This window comes from Lepisosteus oculatus, chromosome 6, assembly GCF_040954835.1.
Source record: "Lepisosteus oculatus isolate fLepOcu1 chromosome 6, fLepOcu1.hap2, whole genome shotgun sequence".
NCBI lineage: Eukaryota > Metazoa > Chordata > Actinopteri > Semionotiformes > Lepisosteidae > Lepisosteus > Lepisosteus oculatus.
The window spans coordinates 33,197,683-33,217,660 of NC_090701.1; the positions used below are offsets into that span (position 1 = coordinate 33,197,683).

Below are 19,978 nucleotides of genomic sequence, written 5' to 3' on the forward strand. Positions count from 1 at the left end.
CATCAAACTCCTCATCAAAAAAACAATTGCAATCACTTCTGAGCATAACCAATTAACATTTTATCATTCATATTTCTGTTTGGTTTAAATAATTTCTCAGAGTATATTTATATAACAAGAAAGGATATTAAGCAATGTCAACATAGCAGCAAAACATTTCCTGTCTCCTCTGTAATGAACAACTATAACTGTAAAGCAAGTTCTTACTTAAACCATGCAACCCCTTTTTAGACAAATAAATTGTCAAACAAATTTAAACAAATTAATTAAACAATCACCGCTTGGTGGGTCAATTGCAACACACCTTTGGATTTAATTGCATAATAAGTTGGTGACTAGTTGATATGGGAATATATAGGTTGAATTACAGTAAGTACACTGCTTTCAGTTCATTGCAATTGAACCTGTAAGCCTATTTACAAGGAAGGGAGGCCTCTAGTGGCAAGACTGGCTGTTATTATAGTTCCTTTAATGTCCTGCTTGCCACAGTAATATTTTTGGTTTTATTATGCATTTGATTATGTTGGGTTTCTGTCACTAATGCAATCGATCTACAGCATATCAATTTCAATGCTGTAACACTCTTCATCTTCAAAAAACAACCTTAGACACTCTGAAACCTGGATTTTTTATGGTATGACAAGTTGTGATAATATTTTTGTAAACTGATTAATGGTTTGTGTCAGCATAATATGATTACATGGCAATCTACAAAAAAAGAAGGGACAGTGTTATTCAGCATGGATAAATACTGTCCATTCTAAAGTTTAATTTGCAAACATTTTAATAATTTGGGGAAAAGAATCCAATGTACTCATAAAGACAAACCATAAAAATAAAACACCTCACCATCTGCCAATAATTTTTGGAGTTTTGAGTAAAGGTTTTATGCAAGGCTGCTATCACATTCCCATGTAACAGATTATTTTCAGGTTGATTGTTGATCCTGTATATACTGTATAAGTACAGTGTAATATATCAGAAACTCAAACATAGCTGCATGGGCGTGTTGTTATTAATTTATCTGCTCTAATTCAAAGGGCAGACTGTTTCAAGACCACAATGGCACAAGTTAAATTTAATTTGAGTCAATAACTGCCATTTGAGATGATGATGCATTAAGAACTATCATTCCTTTAAAAAACTGGAATATTTTTTTTTTCCTAAGAAGCATCTGAAAGATTCATTTAAATTTGATTTTGTTTTTAACATTCTAACATTATGCTGGAGTTTTATCTTGAATTTATACTACAAATAATCAGTATGGAGACTATGGAGAATAATGTTATCTAATTGATGTCAAAAGTATTATCACTCTTGTATTAGATTTAATTATACTGTTTTATTTTCCACAAATGAATTATATTATTCAATTTCTATATAATATAAAACATAAATGGAAGAATAAACTCTTTTTTTAAATACAAAACATAGATATGTTTACATACATAGGGAAAATATGTTTAGGTATCAGGTTTAAAAAATATTATAAAATTTTTAAATACTACCATTCTTTAAGTAAGGATTTTAACAGACAGAACCTGTTCTTCTGAGTTGACTATTTCCAGGGACAGTCACCCAGGAATCCCAGTTTCTGCTCTCTTGTTGACTTTCTTTTTGGAATCAATAGTTCAAGACTATTTTGTCCTTCCCTATTTCTCTTAACAATACTTAAAATTATGTATGGTGATTGTAGCAGTCTCTGCTCATTACCAGCATTGAGCGCCATGGCAACCATCCACCTGTTGGTCCCAGGCTAGGTTCCGAGCTGGAAGAATTGTAAATGTGGTATTTAGGTGACTTCCAACACTTTTTTTTTCTCTGGTCCTGGGGTTTAGCTTCATGGAGAGACCCAAGTTCTCAAATCCTAATCAATGACACTGACTATACCTCCAGGACCAGACATCCAACTTTTAGTGAGTCCAGCTTCACTGAGTCACATGGGAGGTTGGGCATCTCTCTTTCTAACCATAAACAGTAAACCATGCCACTATAAATCATAACCCATTTTATATCCACATAACTATTGTGGATATAAATACCTATTTATGGAATTCCTTCAGTAACCTCACTAAGGCAGACTTCGTTTTCCTAGACAACTTATAACCAATGCTCCTTCACTATGGCTTCCCTTATAACCTTAGCGATTCCTTAGCAATAGAAACTAGCAGAGTAATGCACTAAAGATTTCTTGCCACTGCCTTCATTATAAAAGAATAGTCTCCCTTGCATGGTCAATTAAAATGGAAATTAAAATGGAGATGAATGGTGCTGCTATCCTAACACTGTGCTATCCTGAGATACTATTCTTCAAGCATTTTTCCAATCAAGAACTGCCTTCATCTAGAAACCCTTTTCCAGTACATTGGGACCCCACTTCTCTGCCGGATCCACTTTAGAACTGGTTATTTACTTTGTAATATCCAGGTGAACTCTCTGCGCCCTCTTCTTCACAGACTGTGATCAGCAACCTTAAATTATCAAGCCTGCATGCCTGTTCACTTATTTCTCCACTTCTTCTTTGCTCATCTTTCTGGGTTCCCTTTGAGATCTCCGCTTGGATCTCCAACTGTCAACTTGCTGCAGCCCTGCTAACAACAGCTGCATCATAACAGATATCATCACAAAAACAAATGCAACATTTGAACTGTGTGTATAAAGGGGCTGCAACACAACATAATTTATAAATCACAAGGTGCTGCCGCTCAAAGTGAATGGGAGATATACGAAGACAATGGAGGTACTAGGGTGCTTAACTGTGACATGAGCAGAACATAAATGGAACACACTTTCAATGCATATTCATATGTTGATAACATGCTAACAAAGTGACCTAAAAGACGTTTTAAGTAGTCATTTCAAATATTATAATCATATGCTATTAGGCTTCCTCTATTTTTGAAAACATCTCACTCTGATGGACCTGTTTTCTGATTTGTGGGTTTCAGAATCTGTATGATTTTCCACTTGCTTCCTGTATAGTGTACAGCATATGTAACAGGACAGTGAACAGGTTAAAGGAGTGACATCTCTCTAACCCTTAAACCTAAAAATTGACATAGTAGATGCAGTCTATTAGCGTAGCAGAGTTTGATGCTGTCTGGGGACTGTTACTGTGTCTGAGCCCTTCACCAACTTTGAATGAATCTCAGCCAAAACAGAGCAGATTTACAAGTGTTATTTATATAATCCTTGAATCATCAGTGAGAAAAAAAATATTTTAAGGATAAAATTATCATCTTTTTCATTATTTTCATAAGACACATTTTTTGTTTAAGAAATGTACTATATGAGGAGGTGAGTAACATGTTGAAAGCTACTAGTTCAAACTAGTAGCCTGATTTACAGTTTTATGAGTCAGATTTTGGGACTGCACAATACTGACTTCTCTAAGAAATATTTTACCTTTTAAAATAGAAAAATATCTTTCTGTTTTTCTTATACAAATCTTTCACAAAGTTTGATGGGAAAATAAATATACATTTCATTTGATTTTTTTCCTTTCACGTTTTTGTGAAAAGAACAATTTACCAGTTTATTATTGTTATCAATTTACAGGAGGCTTCACTGTGCAAGAAATTATATTCACATCCAACTCTTTGTCACCTTTATCCTGAGAGCTGTGGCAGTTTTCATTAAGGATGCCATTCTGTTTTCAAATGAAGAAACCAATCATTGTACACTTTCAACTGTAAGTTAATGCTGTGCCTTATTTCTTTTTGCATGATATGTTTATACAGTATGTTGGACTGCCTTTTCTGTAAAATACAATTCAGTTCACCTGTGGCCACATCCTGTTTGATGTGTTTCTTTCTCAAAATCTTCTTCCTCTTTTTGAATTCTAGGTCTTCAGTATCTAAAGATACAGGTCATAAAATGTCTGCTTAAATTGAAAACAGATTGAATCCTTTTTTTTACTTTGTATGGAAAAAAGGATCTAATTAACTCTATTGATGTAATTTCCACTGCATTGCACTGCATCGCATAAAGAGCTGATGTCTAAAACCACAGTCAGTGGGCTGTAATTTTGAAAATTGCTTTTATCTGCAGACTGAAGATGGTGGGACAAAAGAATATATATCTGCTTCAGGTTAGGGATTACAAGAAGCTTGTAAATACTTTAGTGTGGACAGTTGTGAGTGGCAAGACTTGGATATATTTGACGTCTACCTGTGTTCGATTAATTGACTGTGTACTGTATTATCTGTTATCTACAGTATATTCTCAGTGGACATTATTGATGTGGAATATGTGAGTTTTTAGACACATAAACTATGAACAAGGATTCGTTTTTTGAAAAATGCTGGTATTTTAGTTTAAAAAGATCTTTAAGAATAGCAAAGTGAAAGCAACTAAAAACATACCGTAGGTTTTCAATTTGATGTTGAGCTTTGTGCTGTATATACGTTTTACTGTAGGATGTGAAATGTGAAATGTCCACAGGCTAGGGCTAGTAAAATTACCAAGAATCATGAAGAGTCTCTGCTGTTCTGAGAGACTACACTCGTTTGTCTGTTAATCTCATATCTGCACAATCATGTGTGCAGCAGAATAGAATTTAAATAGAATTGTTAAATAATCTGTACATTTGGAAGAAAGTGAAAATGTGATCTCATAACTGTATTTATGCTTTCTTATGCATGAATATTTCTCCTGCTGAGCACCTCTTATATTTCTTACATTTAGGGTTTTAGTTTTAAGAGACTCAATGCTGTCTCATGCACTCAATATTGCTAGACCATACCTTTGTCAGACTGTCTTTTTCTATGTTTCTCGTCAAGCATCAAAACCACTTCACCTGTTGCCCCAGCCTCTCTTCATTGTTAACATCTAGGTTGTAAGCAAATAGCATCAGTCTACGTCTGGCCTGGATTCCTCATTCTCAACCTGTGCCATCCCCTGTGCCTTCATGTTGTATCTGCCCTCAGACAACCCCTCCCCCACACAAACCTCTACCCACTGTCACTCAAGCACACAGGATTCCTATTTGTCCCCAGGATTATGAAATGTGATTTTGCATTATTGATTTTGCTGCTGTTTTTCTTATTTTAGGGGTTCCATGTGGAATCTATCCTTATCTATCCATTATTAAATCATTGTGTGGTCTTGGACTTCTCTCCACAGTTTTCTCAGTCATACATTCCACCTCTGCACAGATAATAAATACTGTAAATAAATGGTTGCTTACTTTTGCTTTGGAATGTGGGAGGAAATGGGAAAGCCCAGAGGAAACCCATGTGAACATAGCACCCAGGGCCCCAGCAGTCTGAACCAACAATATTCACCACTGTGCCACCAAATTAAAGCCAAACATTAAAATATTTAGTACGCTATCCCTTTGCTTTCATTATCTTGTTGCATTAATTAGAATTTGACCAAGCTACTGAAACACTTTTTATACATCCACCAAGAATTCTTCATAAAAAGAACCTTATTATTGCAGTGTAATTGACTTTATGCATGATTAACTTTTTCATTCAGAAAATTAATTTGCCACATATTGTTTTATTTTAAAATGGACTGACAGTACATAATGTCTGTGAAAAAAGGCAATGAAATCTTAATAATGGTTGATATTCATTTAGTTCTGAATAACAGATTGCAGCGATCTTTGTAGACCTATAAAAATAAATTTCTCATTTTACGTGAATTATTGCTGTTTAAATAGTATTCTATATGCAGACAAACAAGTAGCTGCATAAAGGGTTGATATTAGTAGTTTTATTAAAACCCTAAAAAAGAAAATGTAAATTGTTTGGGAATATGAGTTTTTATATACCTTTTTACTATTTTGTAATAGTTTATTCCTTGAGTATTTATCCTGGTGTACTGATCCAGGTGTCTACATGTAATTTGGCAACTGTCTAGCGCTGTAATCACAAGAATGGGTTTCTTCAGTTTAGAGTTTTAGACAGATAGACCTGAACCGTATAACAAGTTAGTAATCTGAAGCTTAATGTGTTGCTTCTAAACAAAAATCATTAAAAAGTGACATACTCAACTGTACTAAAATAGCAAAAAACTGTAAAAACTTAAATGAATAGTGCTTAAATTAATGGTAAATTAATATTATGCAATAAGTACAGTAATACACAAATAATAAACATACTAGATGAATATTTTATGCAGGTCTGACAGGCTCTAGCCATGACAGGACCTGAACATTGCTTTTTCTTGAAGCTGTGCCTTTGAAATCATACAGTTTGTTGCAGACTGACCATGAGGTCCCTGGAAAGAACCCAAAAGTAGTGACAACACCTCCCTGAGCAGCAGGAAATTCAGGCAGCACTGTAGCATTTCATGTGAGAATGTAATTAATCGAAGCATACTTACATGAAGGGGTGCAGTGAATCGAATTAAAAATGTGATTTATTCCAAGCATTCACTGCTCTTATGGTAGAATAGAGTGTTCATTTTTCATTTCTAAACTCACTTAACACACATTTTTTTCTTGGTTTCTGTCCAGAGTTGTTCATGTTTGAAATAGCATTTGGAAATTGTTCAGGTGGTATGACAGTGTTTACAACAGAATGAAATTGGTTCATGACACCCGAAAAATAGGCAATTACCAGCATGAAAAAATGTTGAAAACTGACCAATATCTAAAGGAAACTTCCCTCTTTTCTCAGATGAGCTGTAAAGCATCTGTGGTGTTTTGCCATTATTGTGTTATGGCCAATTTCTTCTGGCTACTGGTTGAGGCACTGCATCTCAACTGGCTTCAATTGTCATCTTTTTATCAAGGAAAAAATTGCCTCTGGTTGTTCATCTTGCTCGGCTGGGGTAAGTGCTCCAAAATAATCTTTGGAAAATATTTTGTTAAGAATATTTGTGCACTGAAATGTTCAGGCCAAAATGTCTGGATTCACTATCAAAGTAAAAACACAATCCTGTAACCATGTGCACCCAAAGGGTGCCTTTGCATTATTATATACTGTATATACAGTATGTTGGTGTGTGCTATTCTAGTTTGAATACACATAACCCGTTTGTGACACTAATATCTTGTGTACAGATAACAGAAAAGAAGATAGACTGTAAGGTACTGAATGTTCATTGAACTAAATGTATTACCTTAAATTGTCATTGCTATCAAGGTGCACATTTTTCTAAAGATACAAGTTACACATTTTATGTAAAATCACACAGTTTTAAAATAATTTGTAATATGTACCACACTATTTAAATTCAGCATTAGATAGTGGATTCATTGATAACTGTATACTTATTAAATTCTACATTAGTCACACAGTTTACAAACATTTAATGAAAATTGCTTTTCACTGCTGCTTCTTAGAAGTGTTGTGAGGCTTTAAGAACTGAAAAATGAATTTAGCAGCTTTTCCTTAATAGCTAAATTTTAATAGCTGTTAATACAGTTATTATATTAACTAAGAGAATTAGTATAAAGTTGAATTGTGTTATATTTACAATGTGTACCTCATCAGGATATCAGATCACATTAGATCTCTAAATCTGAACTAAAAGATTAATTATTCATAATCTCACTCATTTGAACCTAGAAACTCTTAGGAATTAATGTGGTCATTTGTTTCTCTCATGTTCCAGAATTACAAGTAGTTTTATTTCATATTCATTATTAATGCTCTGCAAGCAGAATTAACAAGATCCACTTGTGATAATGAACTTCGGCTTCTCCTTTCCATTGGGTTGTAACTAATAAATAAACTGTTTGAATCTCACAAATGGCATTTAAACATGTAATGCAAAATATTTTATAGAATTTTGTAAGGTGTCCTTTGGTGTCCTGGTAAATTTTCCCTCAGGTCTTTACCATGGCCTCCTAATAATCCCCATCTATGAAATGGCTTCATTACACTGTTCTATTTCCCACTGACAGCTCATGTGTACTGACTGGTGCACTCTGTCTCCCATCATATCAACCAAGTGCGTGCTACACATAAGTGCTTTATAGGTTTATTTTGAATAAATAGCTTCTTAGAAAATGTACAATAAGCAAGCAACATGAAGGATTCTCTTAAATACTGTAGTACAGAATTACATTTTTTACAAAGCAGAAAGAACTAATTTTGTTTCTGAAATGTTCTAAATCAAACATAATTCTGGCAGGTGTGGTTAAAGGCAATATAAGATTGACCTTATATGTTTAATCTTTTCTCTATTTTGAACCTTTTAAATGTGAACCCTAGTAATTTGCTAGAAATACCTAGCTATTAAAGTTAAAAAAAATACATCTCTGCATTACATAAACCAAATCTTTCTGAATGCCAATCTAAATATAATAAAATTAATAAAAAATATAATCATTTGAGACAAAGTTTTATATTTTGTTTTTTTTCAAAAATTTTCAGAGATAGTAGCCAGTTAAACAAAGATGAACAAAATATATTTTCATTCATAACTTTCCTTATCATATTATTAAATGACATGAACCAGTTACTCAAAGAATCCTGAGAATGTCTATAGGTAAAATTCAGTGATCAACAATATAGAAATAAAAATAGAATAAGCCTTGTACATACAGGGTCGCAGGGTAGTAGGAGCCTATCCTGGCAAGCAATATACCCTGAATGGGATGCCAGCCCATCACAGACACAAACATGCAACACTCACACCAGGGCCAATTTTTGCAGAAGCCAACCTACCAGTATGTCATTCGACTATGAGAGAAAACTTAAGCACCCATGCTAACATGGGAAGAACATACAAAATCTCAACACATAGAAACCCAGGAAATGAAGCCAGAACCCCGGCACTGTGAGGCAGAAATACTTACAATATCACTATCTTGCTGCCTAATTTGAAACAAGAACAATTTTAAAGTTGAATTACAGGGAATAGATAGGAAGTACAGCCCAACACAAACCATATCACACTGAAACTATGTAATTGTAGTTGTCATCGGCATCATTCTTTATGACTGCATCTAATGCTTTGGTAGTAATAACACTTTTCTGTATTTCAAACATGTTCAAATTAGATCTTATTTATTTGACATGTACTGTACTTTATTAACTGGATTTTTCTTTAAGTTTCATTTTCCTGTGCTCCTGCCATGTTATGTTCACTGTATGATTTTTTTTCAGTATCTGTTTCTGTCTCAATTCCCCAAGAACCCCATAAATGTGCAGTACATAAACTTTATGTGAATGTACAGTCCTTTTTATAGAAGAGAAGCATTATATTTTCACATTTTCTACAAAACAAAATATTTTTGTCAATCATTTTCTCCCTCTCAAAACTTTGAAATCCAGAATACTCTCTGAATTATTAATTTTGCTTGGTTATTTTCTATCGTACTAAATGCATTTTTTAACTTGACTTATTTTATCAGTTCACTCAATATGATGATCTAAACATTATTGATGTGTGATATTTTTATAACAGATTTTTCGTACTGTTGTTTGTTTTTAGGAGTTCCAACAATTTTTATAATTATTTGGATAGTGTCAAGGATTTATTTTGAAGATACAGAGTAAGTACTTGTTATTATTTATACATATATATATATAAAATTAAATGACAAAGCATCTCCTATGCTTTAATAAATAGTGAATGCATGGCTTTTGTTTGTTTCATCTTATTTTCAATATTTTTAATAGATGTTGGGACATTACTGAAAATTCTCCCTACTGGTGGATTATTAAAGGTCCAATTGTAGTGTCTATTGCTGTAAGTATGGCGTTTTCATGGTGCTTATGATTACCTTAATAATAATAAATTTCTTCAGAAATATGAAAGGTATTTCCAACTTGTGTATATAAAGTAGATCTTTTCCCAAATCAACAATTTGAAAACACTGTTTTGCTATTAAGAATATTTCTGTCACTAGAATTCATATACTGTAGCTTCCCACTTAAAAGATGTGTGTCAATACCGTATTATGAGAAATGGCCTTAAGTAGTATTGTATTTGCAAAGGTGAATGCTTCTTTTGAAGAAGCATGCTGTGGAAATAATTAGCTGATAAGTAACTTAAACAATTTGTCTGACCTTAATTTACCGTACCATACAGTATGTCTGAATACAGGGTGTGGCTGGCGTGAAAGATAAGAGATGATCTTGGGAAATGACTTGATATTGTATAGGGAACACTGAATATCAAGAGGAGGAGTGGAGATTGAGGAAGTGTGGGAAAGTGTAGAACGGTGGAGCACATATTGCTCCACTTTTAATAACATAACTTTTTTGTCTAGTCTTTAGATGTTCTGTTCCTCAAGTGAAAAAGGTTGCACAACTTCACCCAAAAGTAGTCACATAACAAGATACAGTAATACAGATGCAGCCATTCAAAATGGGTGGGGTATTTCGTGGCATACCCCGGTGGGCGTGTCGCGGTATCACGCGGTGTCACGCAGTGTCATGTGGTTAATCGCGCGTCATTTGACACTCTGCCGGAAACTATCCAGCGTCACCTTGTAAAACCGCCAGGGGGAGCTTAACCTCTCATGTACAGCATTTGAGCTTTTAATTTTGAACTGTGTATTACAGCATGTTAATCATCAGTCATTAAAATGTTGGTATATTTTATGAAAGCAAGATTGCTCAGTTGGACAAAAGTACACAACCTACCTTTATCAGAAATATTTATGCATCAAAGCCTTTACCGAAGATATTACTAATAGTATTAATAATGGATGACTTTTAGACAAGCTGTATACTCAAAGTATAATTTCTTTAGCACATTTGTACAAGTACTTGGAATCTGTTCAAGCCATACTTTGTCAGGCATTTTGTTTTACTTCAACGGGCATAAAAACGTCCTTGCTTTTAACAGGGCGTTTCATAATTTCTAACTACCAAAATGATTTAAAATGCGACACTTATCATTCAACTAGAGCTTAAAATATCACAAGGATCCTCAAGAGCACAGCAAAGACTGTATTAAAAGATACTTGTATGTATCAACGCTTTCTTTTCCGTATACCAGATTTTATGGAACCACTTCAGAAGGGTGTCAGCCAGTCAGATTCCAGGAATCGGTACTTTAAAGGAAAAATACACACCGGTATTCCATTTCTCCCTAACGATTTTAAGCATCGAAGTATTTAACTAGCATGTGAAATAGCGTGTGAAAAAGTGGTAGTTTTAAGCTTTTCTGCTAATATAATATGGAATCGCGTAACTAAAGAATTTAATAACGATATGATTATGTTCGTGTACTGCAACAGGGCTGTGTAGGGCTGTTTCGCCTCCCTGTTCATGTGACTTCCCCTGTAGCCTACTGGTCTACGTGCCTGACTAACAACTCACAGGTTGTGTGTTCAAATCCAGCTGGTGCTGGACTTTTCTTTTAACAAACATTTCTTCGAAAAAATAGAATAGCGATATTATGGACAATCAATTGACTTTTATATTTCAAAATATCACAACATGATCGATTTTAAGTCATTTTTGATAACAATGAATAGTCAACTTCTTCCCTTCTGACAACGGTTCCTGCTTCTATTGTGTGTGTGTGTGCAATAGAGAACCTGCTTAGAGGTTCATACAGAAAGACAGCTTGTGTTTAAATTGAGTGTAAGGTAATTTATGCTTCTAAAGTCATGGTCAGCATTTATTATTGTACTGTGCTGTAAACTTGTTCTGTGCCTAGTCACATTATTTTATAGCATTTTTATAGCGTTATCAAATTTGGTGGCGCTGTGTGTTAGTTTCCTGACTCCCATGTCACATGGTCTGTGATTGAATCCCATGGAACTATGACTTTATTTTTTAACAAACATTTCTTTGAAAAAATGAAACATTTCCCTTGGTCAGAGATTAAATAAAACCTCACTCGCACCAAACAAATTTATATTTCTATATATCACAACATGATCGAATTTAAGTCTTTTTAATAACAATGAATAGTCACCTATGTGTTACAAAATAAACATTTATATTGATTTGAATCGCGTTTTGATTTAAATCGTAAACGCGTGTTTAAATATATGTGTTTAAAGGCGATATACTGTATGAAAGCTCTGATTCTTATGGAGTGTGTTCTGCCGGGGATTCAAAAAATTTATTTTAAATAAGCTGATAAAGCTTAGACTAACTGCATTCTAGACTGTATTACAACAGAACATTGGACAATACAACAGAACACTGGACAATGCAACGTAAATTGCAAAAATGCACTTGGAATCTGTCCAAGCCCTCCTACAAAAATTATTTAAACTGCGACACTGATCATTCATCTCTAAATAAACTTTATTTTAGATAGCATTTTAAGGGAATAGGTAATTAGATTGCTCATAAACCTAATCGCTTTTTCTACATAAACACAGCGTGATTGCTCTCTGAAAATGCTTTTCCTTTATATTTACGCTCAGATTTCAACTATAGATCGTATTATTATAAACTTTCTTGGAAAAATGTCTTTTATGTATACATGTTTGCTATTAATTCATTTAGGGCTTAAATACGTTCATTGTCTTCCAATCGAGTCGAGTTGACATTGGAAGCTTGCCACACCTGGACTGTTAAACCAACGCATTAGCACGTCAAAGCTCATTGAGGGTATTGAGCCAGTACTGGCTTTAGTATTAGCCATACAGAACATTAAAGTGCCCCTTTTCCATTCAGCGGGTGCCTGAGCCGCTGTGTCCTGACAGTCGCCGTTGTGAATGTCTGTAGAGTGTATCTTATTTTTAGTACTATATTTTTGTATTATATTCCCTATTAATCAAACTCTAAGAGTATGTATCGGCTTGTCCCCTCCTCCCACCCCTCTCTGTGTACAGTGGAGCGTCCTGTCCAGCCAGCACATGTCCACAGACATTCACAACAGAGACATATCATAAAACGTTTGCACATATAGTTAAATTATTAGTTGTTTTTCAGGAAGTTAAAAAAAACACTTGAATTACTTATTTTTAGTACTATATTTTTGTATTATATTCCCTATTAATCAAACTCTAAGACTATGTATCGGCTTGTCCCCTCCTCACGCCCCTCTCTGTGTACAGTGGAGCCTCCTGTCCAGCCAGCACATGTCCCTCTCATTGTCAATGGAAACCGGTGTGTGTGTCTCTCTGCTGGATGTCCCTCTCACTCTCTGCTGAATGAATAAAAGCATTTTATTAAAAACGCGTTTGCGTTTGTCTGGTATTTACTTTGGTCCCTTTTAACTGTTTTTCGATCTACTGTATTGCTTTGAGATGCCACTTTTAAAGGTGATATGTAAAATAAAGTTTTTTATTATTGTTATAGAGAAACATGATCAGATTTTCCCTAGTTCAGAAAAAAAGATCTAAAGTGCTACACATAACTTTCTTAATTCGATGTATTTAAAGCAGTGAACTACTGTGGGTGTAACATAACATTCAGAAATACAATCGAACATAGTTTTGTGGAGTTTGTTTAGATGAAACATTCCTAAAACGTATAACGTAACAAAATTAAAGACGATTAAAATCTGTAATCTTTCCCACAAGTCATCGGAAAGTTTCTGCTTTGTGTAAGGATGGTATCAAAAAGCAATCTTAAGTGGTGAGAAAGCTGTGCTCAATGTATTTAAGGGACTTAAAAGTAAAAGGAGATGCTTCATATTGCTTGACTAATTTTAAAAACTAAGTTATAAATGCAGATGCTCCCTTGGTGCCGAGCCGGGTGTAAATATCAAAATATACATACCCAACACTTATTGTACCCATCTGTCATGCAAATAAAACACCTTGAATTGAATTGAATTGAGGGAGAGAGGGAGGAGGGGGAGAGATAACCAGGACTCAAGGCAAATAAGATACACTCCACAGGCATTCACAACAGCAACATATGAAACGTTTGCACGTATAGTTAAGTTATTACTTGGTTTTCAAAGTGCAATGAAATACAATATTGCTGTTGTTGCTGTTCTTGTTGTTTTTATCCTGTAAAGCTTTTTGAGAAGTTACCTTTAAAGGCGATATATACTGTAAAAGCGCTGATTCTTATGGAATGTGTTCCGCCGGGGATTCAAATTTTTTTTTATTTTTTTTTAATCGCGTATCTAAGGAAATCTCAGTTTAACTTTGTTCATGAACAAACAGTGGCATGTTACATTATTATTAGTTTTTTTGTTAACAAGGCTTGCCAGCTAATGTAAATCGAAACCTATCTTTCTAGCTTTTAAAGTCCTGCGATGTGTAAAGCACAATTCAACTAGAGAAAAAAAGACCTGACTGACAAGATTTAAGATGTGACTGTCAATGTTGGATAAAAAAAAAACACATTGCCCGACGTTTGTTGCATTGCTTGAAAAATAACTTTATTTCGAGAGACTGGATAAGTAATTCAAGTGTTTTTTTTAACTTCCTGAAAAACAACTAATAATTTAACTATATGTGCAAACGTTTTATGATATGTCTCTGTTGTGAATGTCTGTGGACATGTGCTGGGTGGACAGCTCCACTGTACACAGAGAGTGGCGGGAGGAGGGGACAAGCCGATACATACTCTTAGAGTTTGATTAATAGGGAATATAATACAAAAATATAGTACTAAAAATAAGATACACTCTACAGACATTCACAACGGCGACTGTCAGGACACAGCGGCTCAGGCACCCGCTGAATGGAAAAGGGGCACTTTAATGTTCTGTATGGCTAATACTAAAGCCAGTACTGGCTCAATACCCTCAATGGGCTTTGACGTGCTAATGCGTTGGTTTAACAGTCCGGGTGTGGCAGGCTTCCAATGTCAACTCGACTCGATTGGAAGACAATGAACGTATTTTAGCCCTAAATGAATTAATAGCAAACATGGTTTACATAAAAGACATTTTTCCATGAAATGTTATAATAATACGATCTATAGTTGAAATCTGAGCGTAAATATAAAGGAAAAGCATTTTCAGAGAGCAATCACGCTGGGTTTATGTAAAAAAGCGATTAGGTTTATGAGCAATCTAATTACCTATTCCCTTAAAAGGCTATATAAAATAAAGTTTATTTAGAGATGAATGATCAGTGTCGCAGTTTAAATAATTTTTGTAGGAGGGCTTGGACAGATTCCAAGTGCATTTTTGCAATTTACGTTGCATTGTCCAATGTTCTGTTGTAATACAGTCTAGAATGCAGTTAGTCTAAGCTTTATCAGCTTATTTAAAATAATTTTTTTGAATCCCCGGCGGAACACACTCCATAAGAATCAGCGCTTTTATACAGTATATCACCTTTAAACAATATATTTAAACACGCGTTTACGATTTAAATCAAAACACGATTCAAATCAATATAAATGTTTATTTTGTAACGCATAGGTGACTATTCATTGTTATTAAAAATACTTAAATTCGATCATGTTGTGATATTTAGAAATATAAATTTGTTTGGTGCGAGTGAGGTTTTATTTAATCTCTGACCAAGGGAAACGTTTCATTTTTTCAAAGAAATGTTTGTTAAAAAATAAAGTCATAGTTCCATGGGATTCAATCACAGACCATGTGACATGGGAGTCAGGAAACTAACACACAGCGCCACCAGATTTGATAATGCTATAAAAACGCTATAAAATAATGTGACTAGGCACAGAACAAGTTTACAGCACAGTACAATAATAAATGCTGACCATGACTTTAGAAGCATAAATTACCTTACACTCAATTTAAACACAAGCTGTCTTTCTGTATGAACCTCTAAGCTGGTTCATACAGAAATGTAGAGATGCATTAGCCTGATTATGATTAAAAAACACATATAATTAAACACGCGTTTACTGTAAGTCTTTCTACGACAGACCAACAGACCACGAGTGCCCCTGTCGGTCAACCAATCACGTACCGCGGTACCCCGCGTCATCTTGCGTCATGATGTGCGACACCGCAGCCAATTACCTGCGGTACATGTCTGTACCGCTCACTTTGAATGGCTGCATCTGTACGTACTCATTTAATTTTTCCAAATTCTTTGTGAATATTCTACCCCACTTCCAATGGTGTCCCATTGTATTGAATTTCAAATGTATATGTATTTTAATGTAAATATTTGAACCAAAACTTGTATGCCAAGTCTGAACACTTTTGTGTGTATTTGTGGTTTGTGACATAAAACCTATTGGGAGTTGTGCTGGAGGAATCGTGGATTAGCAAAAGTCTTATAGCACTGCAATACTAGTGGGGAAGTCAAGGCAATGGATTAAATCTAAACTATTAGAACTGCATGTTGCAATATCATTAGAATTCTCAGGTAACCCTTATGGCATTATCAAAGGAATATTAAATTTGTAGTATTGTAGTGTTTTTTCATGTTTTATTTCATATAATGTGGGAAACCCATGGTATATATATATATTATAATAATCTTAAATACACTTCCAATAAATATAAAACTTTTTATTTTTAGTTTGAATTAGTTTTATTTATAATGTTTCACAAAATCTATAGATTATTTTGCAAATATTTTATTCTGTCTATTTGTGCTACTATATCTAATACACTTATATATATAATATATATTTAACACAAAACCAAATTTAAAATGGATGCTATAAATTTTGAATGTCTGTAAGAAAGACATAGCTTTGTACATTGGAGAATCATTGCATTGGCATTCGGAGACTTTTTATGGAAAATAAAACTAATATGATCAATATTTCTCAATGTCACACAATTATATTGTGTAGAAATGCAATGGGGAAAGGTTCATCATTGTCATTAAAGGGGATGATTAGATGGGCATACATACAAGAAGGAAGAAACTGGTATTTCATTTCATTTGTAATTGGATAAAAAAGTGAGTGATTATAGAACATAAAAATAAGCAACTTTCAGCATTGTATACAAGATGGGCAAATTCCAATACTTTTCAATTACAGGTTTTAATCTGTTCACTTCTGGACCTGTCTCTAAAATACATTTTGTGTAATTCTATTAAGTATTAAAGTGAATCTTAAATAATCTTTCATTTTCTAATTTTTTGCAGGTTAATTTTATCCTCTTCATTAATATTCTAAGAATTTTGATTCAGAAACTGAACCCCCGCCTAATTCAGTTTAATAATTCATCACAGTACAGGTAAGGCATGCTTTGTTTTTATAATTTTGGCATAAATTGCCCTGTTTCATACGGCCAATGTCAATGAATTATAGTATACAGATTTTAATATAAAGCAATTATGAAATGTACACGTATTTTCTCAAATGCTTTCTCAAAGTTAACTCAAAGATTCTCAAAGTTACAGTAACTCTTAAATCAACAATTTTGTTTGTTCAAAACAAATATAAAATGTTATAATGTGATGTAGAGTCCAACACATACAGTACATACTGTACAAACACTCACCACTCAAAGAAGCCCCTTCTAAATGTAAGGAAATTGGAAAAGTGACCGTTTTTACTCTTTAGAACTAGGATGCCATTGAGTGCCAGCTGAAAGGACACTCAAGAGGGGGCCGCTTAACATAGTCATTGACTTACCTATTCTAGGGAATCAAACTCTTCCTTGGAAATGAGCAGGTATGACACAAATGGATAGTCTGTCTTACTCTGACAGAGCAGGCAGAACAGGAGCAGCCAGTTACAGAGGAAAGATAGGGAATGTCTGTGGTTGCTCCTGGATCTGTTGCTGTAAGCGGAGCAGCAGAACTTTCTGTTGACTTCCGAGCTCCTGGACAGCTTGGTCCTGTGAAAAGCTAGAACGTATAAGTGGCATTAGCTGAACATGGCTTGCGCTGCTTCCTGTGCTTTTGCAGAGAGCACAACTGGAGCATGAGCAAGAGAGGTAAGCATTGTTATGAAGACGTTGATGACAGGTGGAAAATTGCATCAGGCAGCTTAGACATGGCAAGATCAGATCCAGGGCTCTAAAACAGCAGCAACTGGAGCAGAGAGACAAGTAGCACATTAGACAGAAGCCAGAGAGCTTTAAATAAGCCACACAGAGAACACAGAGGTGGTGTTGCAGTGAAATTGAACAAGATAAGTGAGAAGGGTCAAATGGTCTCCTCTTGTTAGTGGACTTTTTTTAAGTTCTTTGACCATCAAGCTTTTCTTGATAATTAATTAGAACATAACCACTAGAAAACCAGACAGCACCTGATGGTTGTACATGACATATTGTGGAACAAATATGAAAACATAAGTATGAATATATTGTAGCGTATTGCAGGTTCTTTCTCAGAACTAAAGAACAGTGGAGACGCGATTAACCAAGCACTGGCTTTATTTTACAACCACACCAAACCAAACACAGGATCTACACACACATGAGGAGACTGACGAACACGTACACACATTTAGGGTGGTAATTACCTAACAACACACTCTACTTTTACAGGACTACACAGGGCACTAGAATTACTAGGACATTATTTACACAGGCAGGGTCAGCCGCTGGTCATCGTGCTGACCCTCAGACTCTTCCCGGCTACCACTCCCAGCATGCCCAGCGGTACTACGAGCGCCTAGGGGCGCTTCCTCCTCACCACCAGGCGAGGGCGTTACACTGCCCCCACCTGAAGCGTCTGGCGTCTCGCCGACGTCGAACACCCCCCTCAGGCTGTACTCGTATTCGGCCAACTGCTGCGGAACCCTGCGTGAGCGGCCGCTGCGCCGCGGTGACGGCTGGCGATCCACGGACGCCCCACTATCGGCCGGCTCCGGCCCCGGCTGCTCCTCTGGAGCCTCCCCACACGGCTCCTCCTCCCGGGCCCGGTAGGGGGCCAGGCGGTCTCGGTGCAGGACCACCACTCTCCCCCGTGTTCGCAACCGGACACGGTAGCAGACCTCGCCCACCACCCCGAGTACCTCAGCGGGCCCCTCCCACGACGGCGCCAGCTTAGGACTGAGGCCTTTGCGGCGCCGCGGGTTGTACACCCAAACCGAGTCCCCGGGCTGGAAGGCAGGCCCCCTGCAGCGCAGGTCGTAGTACCGCTTCTGCCGGACCCCCGCCTGTGTCAGGTGGGTCCGTGCAAAGCTGTGCACCCGCTGCATCCGCTGCCGCAGGTCCCACTCGTAGTCCGGTCCAGCCGGCGGTGCCGACCCGTCTCCGGGCGGCGGGCCGAAGACCAGGTCCACCGGTGTTCGCATTTCCCGGCCCAGCATGAGCGAGGCCGGGGTGCACCCGGTGGATTCCTGGACCGCGGTCCTGTACGCCCAGAGCGCAAGGGGGAGGTGGCGGTCCCAGTCCCGTTGGTGCCGGGACACCAGGGTGGCCAGCTGGGTGGCGAGCGTCCGATTAAACCGCTCTACCAACCCGTCGCTCTGGGGATGCAGCGGGGTGGTCCGCGTCTTAGTAATCCCCAGGCGCTGGCACACCCTGGCGAAGACCTGGGACTCGAAGTTACGCCCCTGGTCACTGTGTAACTCCTCCGGCACCCCCAGCCTGGCAAACATCCCCTCCAGCAGTGCATCGGCCACCGTGGGGGCACTCTGGTCCGGGAGGGCGTAGGCCTCCGGCCACTTCGTAAAGTAATCCATAGCCACCAAGACGTAGCGGTTCCCGGCCTCGGTGCGCGGAAACGGGCCCAAAACGTCCACTCCCACCCGCTCCATAGGAGCCCCCACCTGGTGTTGTTGGAGGGGGGCCCGAGAGCGCTCGGGGGGACCCTTCTGCGCCACGCACACCGCACACGTTCGGCAGTACCGATCCACGTCCCGGTGGCAAAGACCCCAATAAAAATGGCCTCGGAGACGCTGCAGGGTTTTTTTACCGCCGAAGTGCCCCACACCCGGTTGGCCGTGCACCGCTCGGAGCACCGCCCCGCGGAGCGACCGAGGCACCACTAGCTGCCACCGTACCTCGCCACTGGAGGGTACCCGCCACCCCCGGCGCAGCACCCCGTCCTTTACCTCCAAGGCCTCCCACAGGGCGCAGAGGGCCTTGACGGACTTCGGGTGCGGGGCGAGCTCCTCTCGTGTAGGCCGCACTCCTGCTGCCCTCCAGCGGAGCACCGGGCCCACGTCAGGATCAGCTGCCTGACGCTGCGCCAGGTCTGGCAGGCCCACCCCCAGCGGCCCCTCCCGGGCCGTGGCCGCGGCGCTCACCCCCGCCACGGTGCGGACAGCCTCCTCACGCTGCTCCCGCCGGGCGCAGT

General features: G+C 37.5%; 1 protein-coding gene across 1 annotated transcript in view; it reads left to right on the forward strand.

Moving 5' to 3' along the window:
* Positions 1–19,978, forward strand: part of ghrhrl (growth hormone releasing hormone receptor, like) — a 50,796-nt gene that overhangs the window by 9,899 nt on the left and 20,919 nt on the right. Inside the window, exons 6-10 of the mRNA XM_006634251.3 lie at positions 3,559–3,691; positions 6,630–6,783; positions 9,397–9,457; positions 9,585–9,654; positions 16,868–16,959. Coding sequence (XP_006634314.1) covers positions 3,559–3,691; positions 6,630–6,783; positions 9,397–9,457; positions 9,585–9,654; positions 16,868–16,959 — 510 coding nt within the window. The remainder of the gene's footprint in view (positions 1–3,558; positions 3,692–6,629; positions 6,784–9,396; positions 9,458–9,584; positions 9,655–16,867; positions 16,960–19,978) is intronic.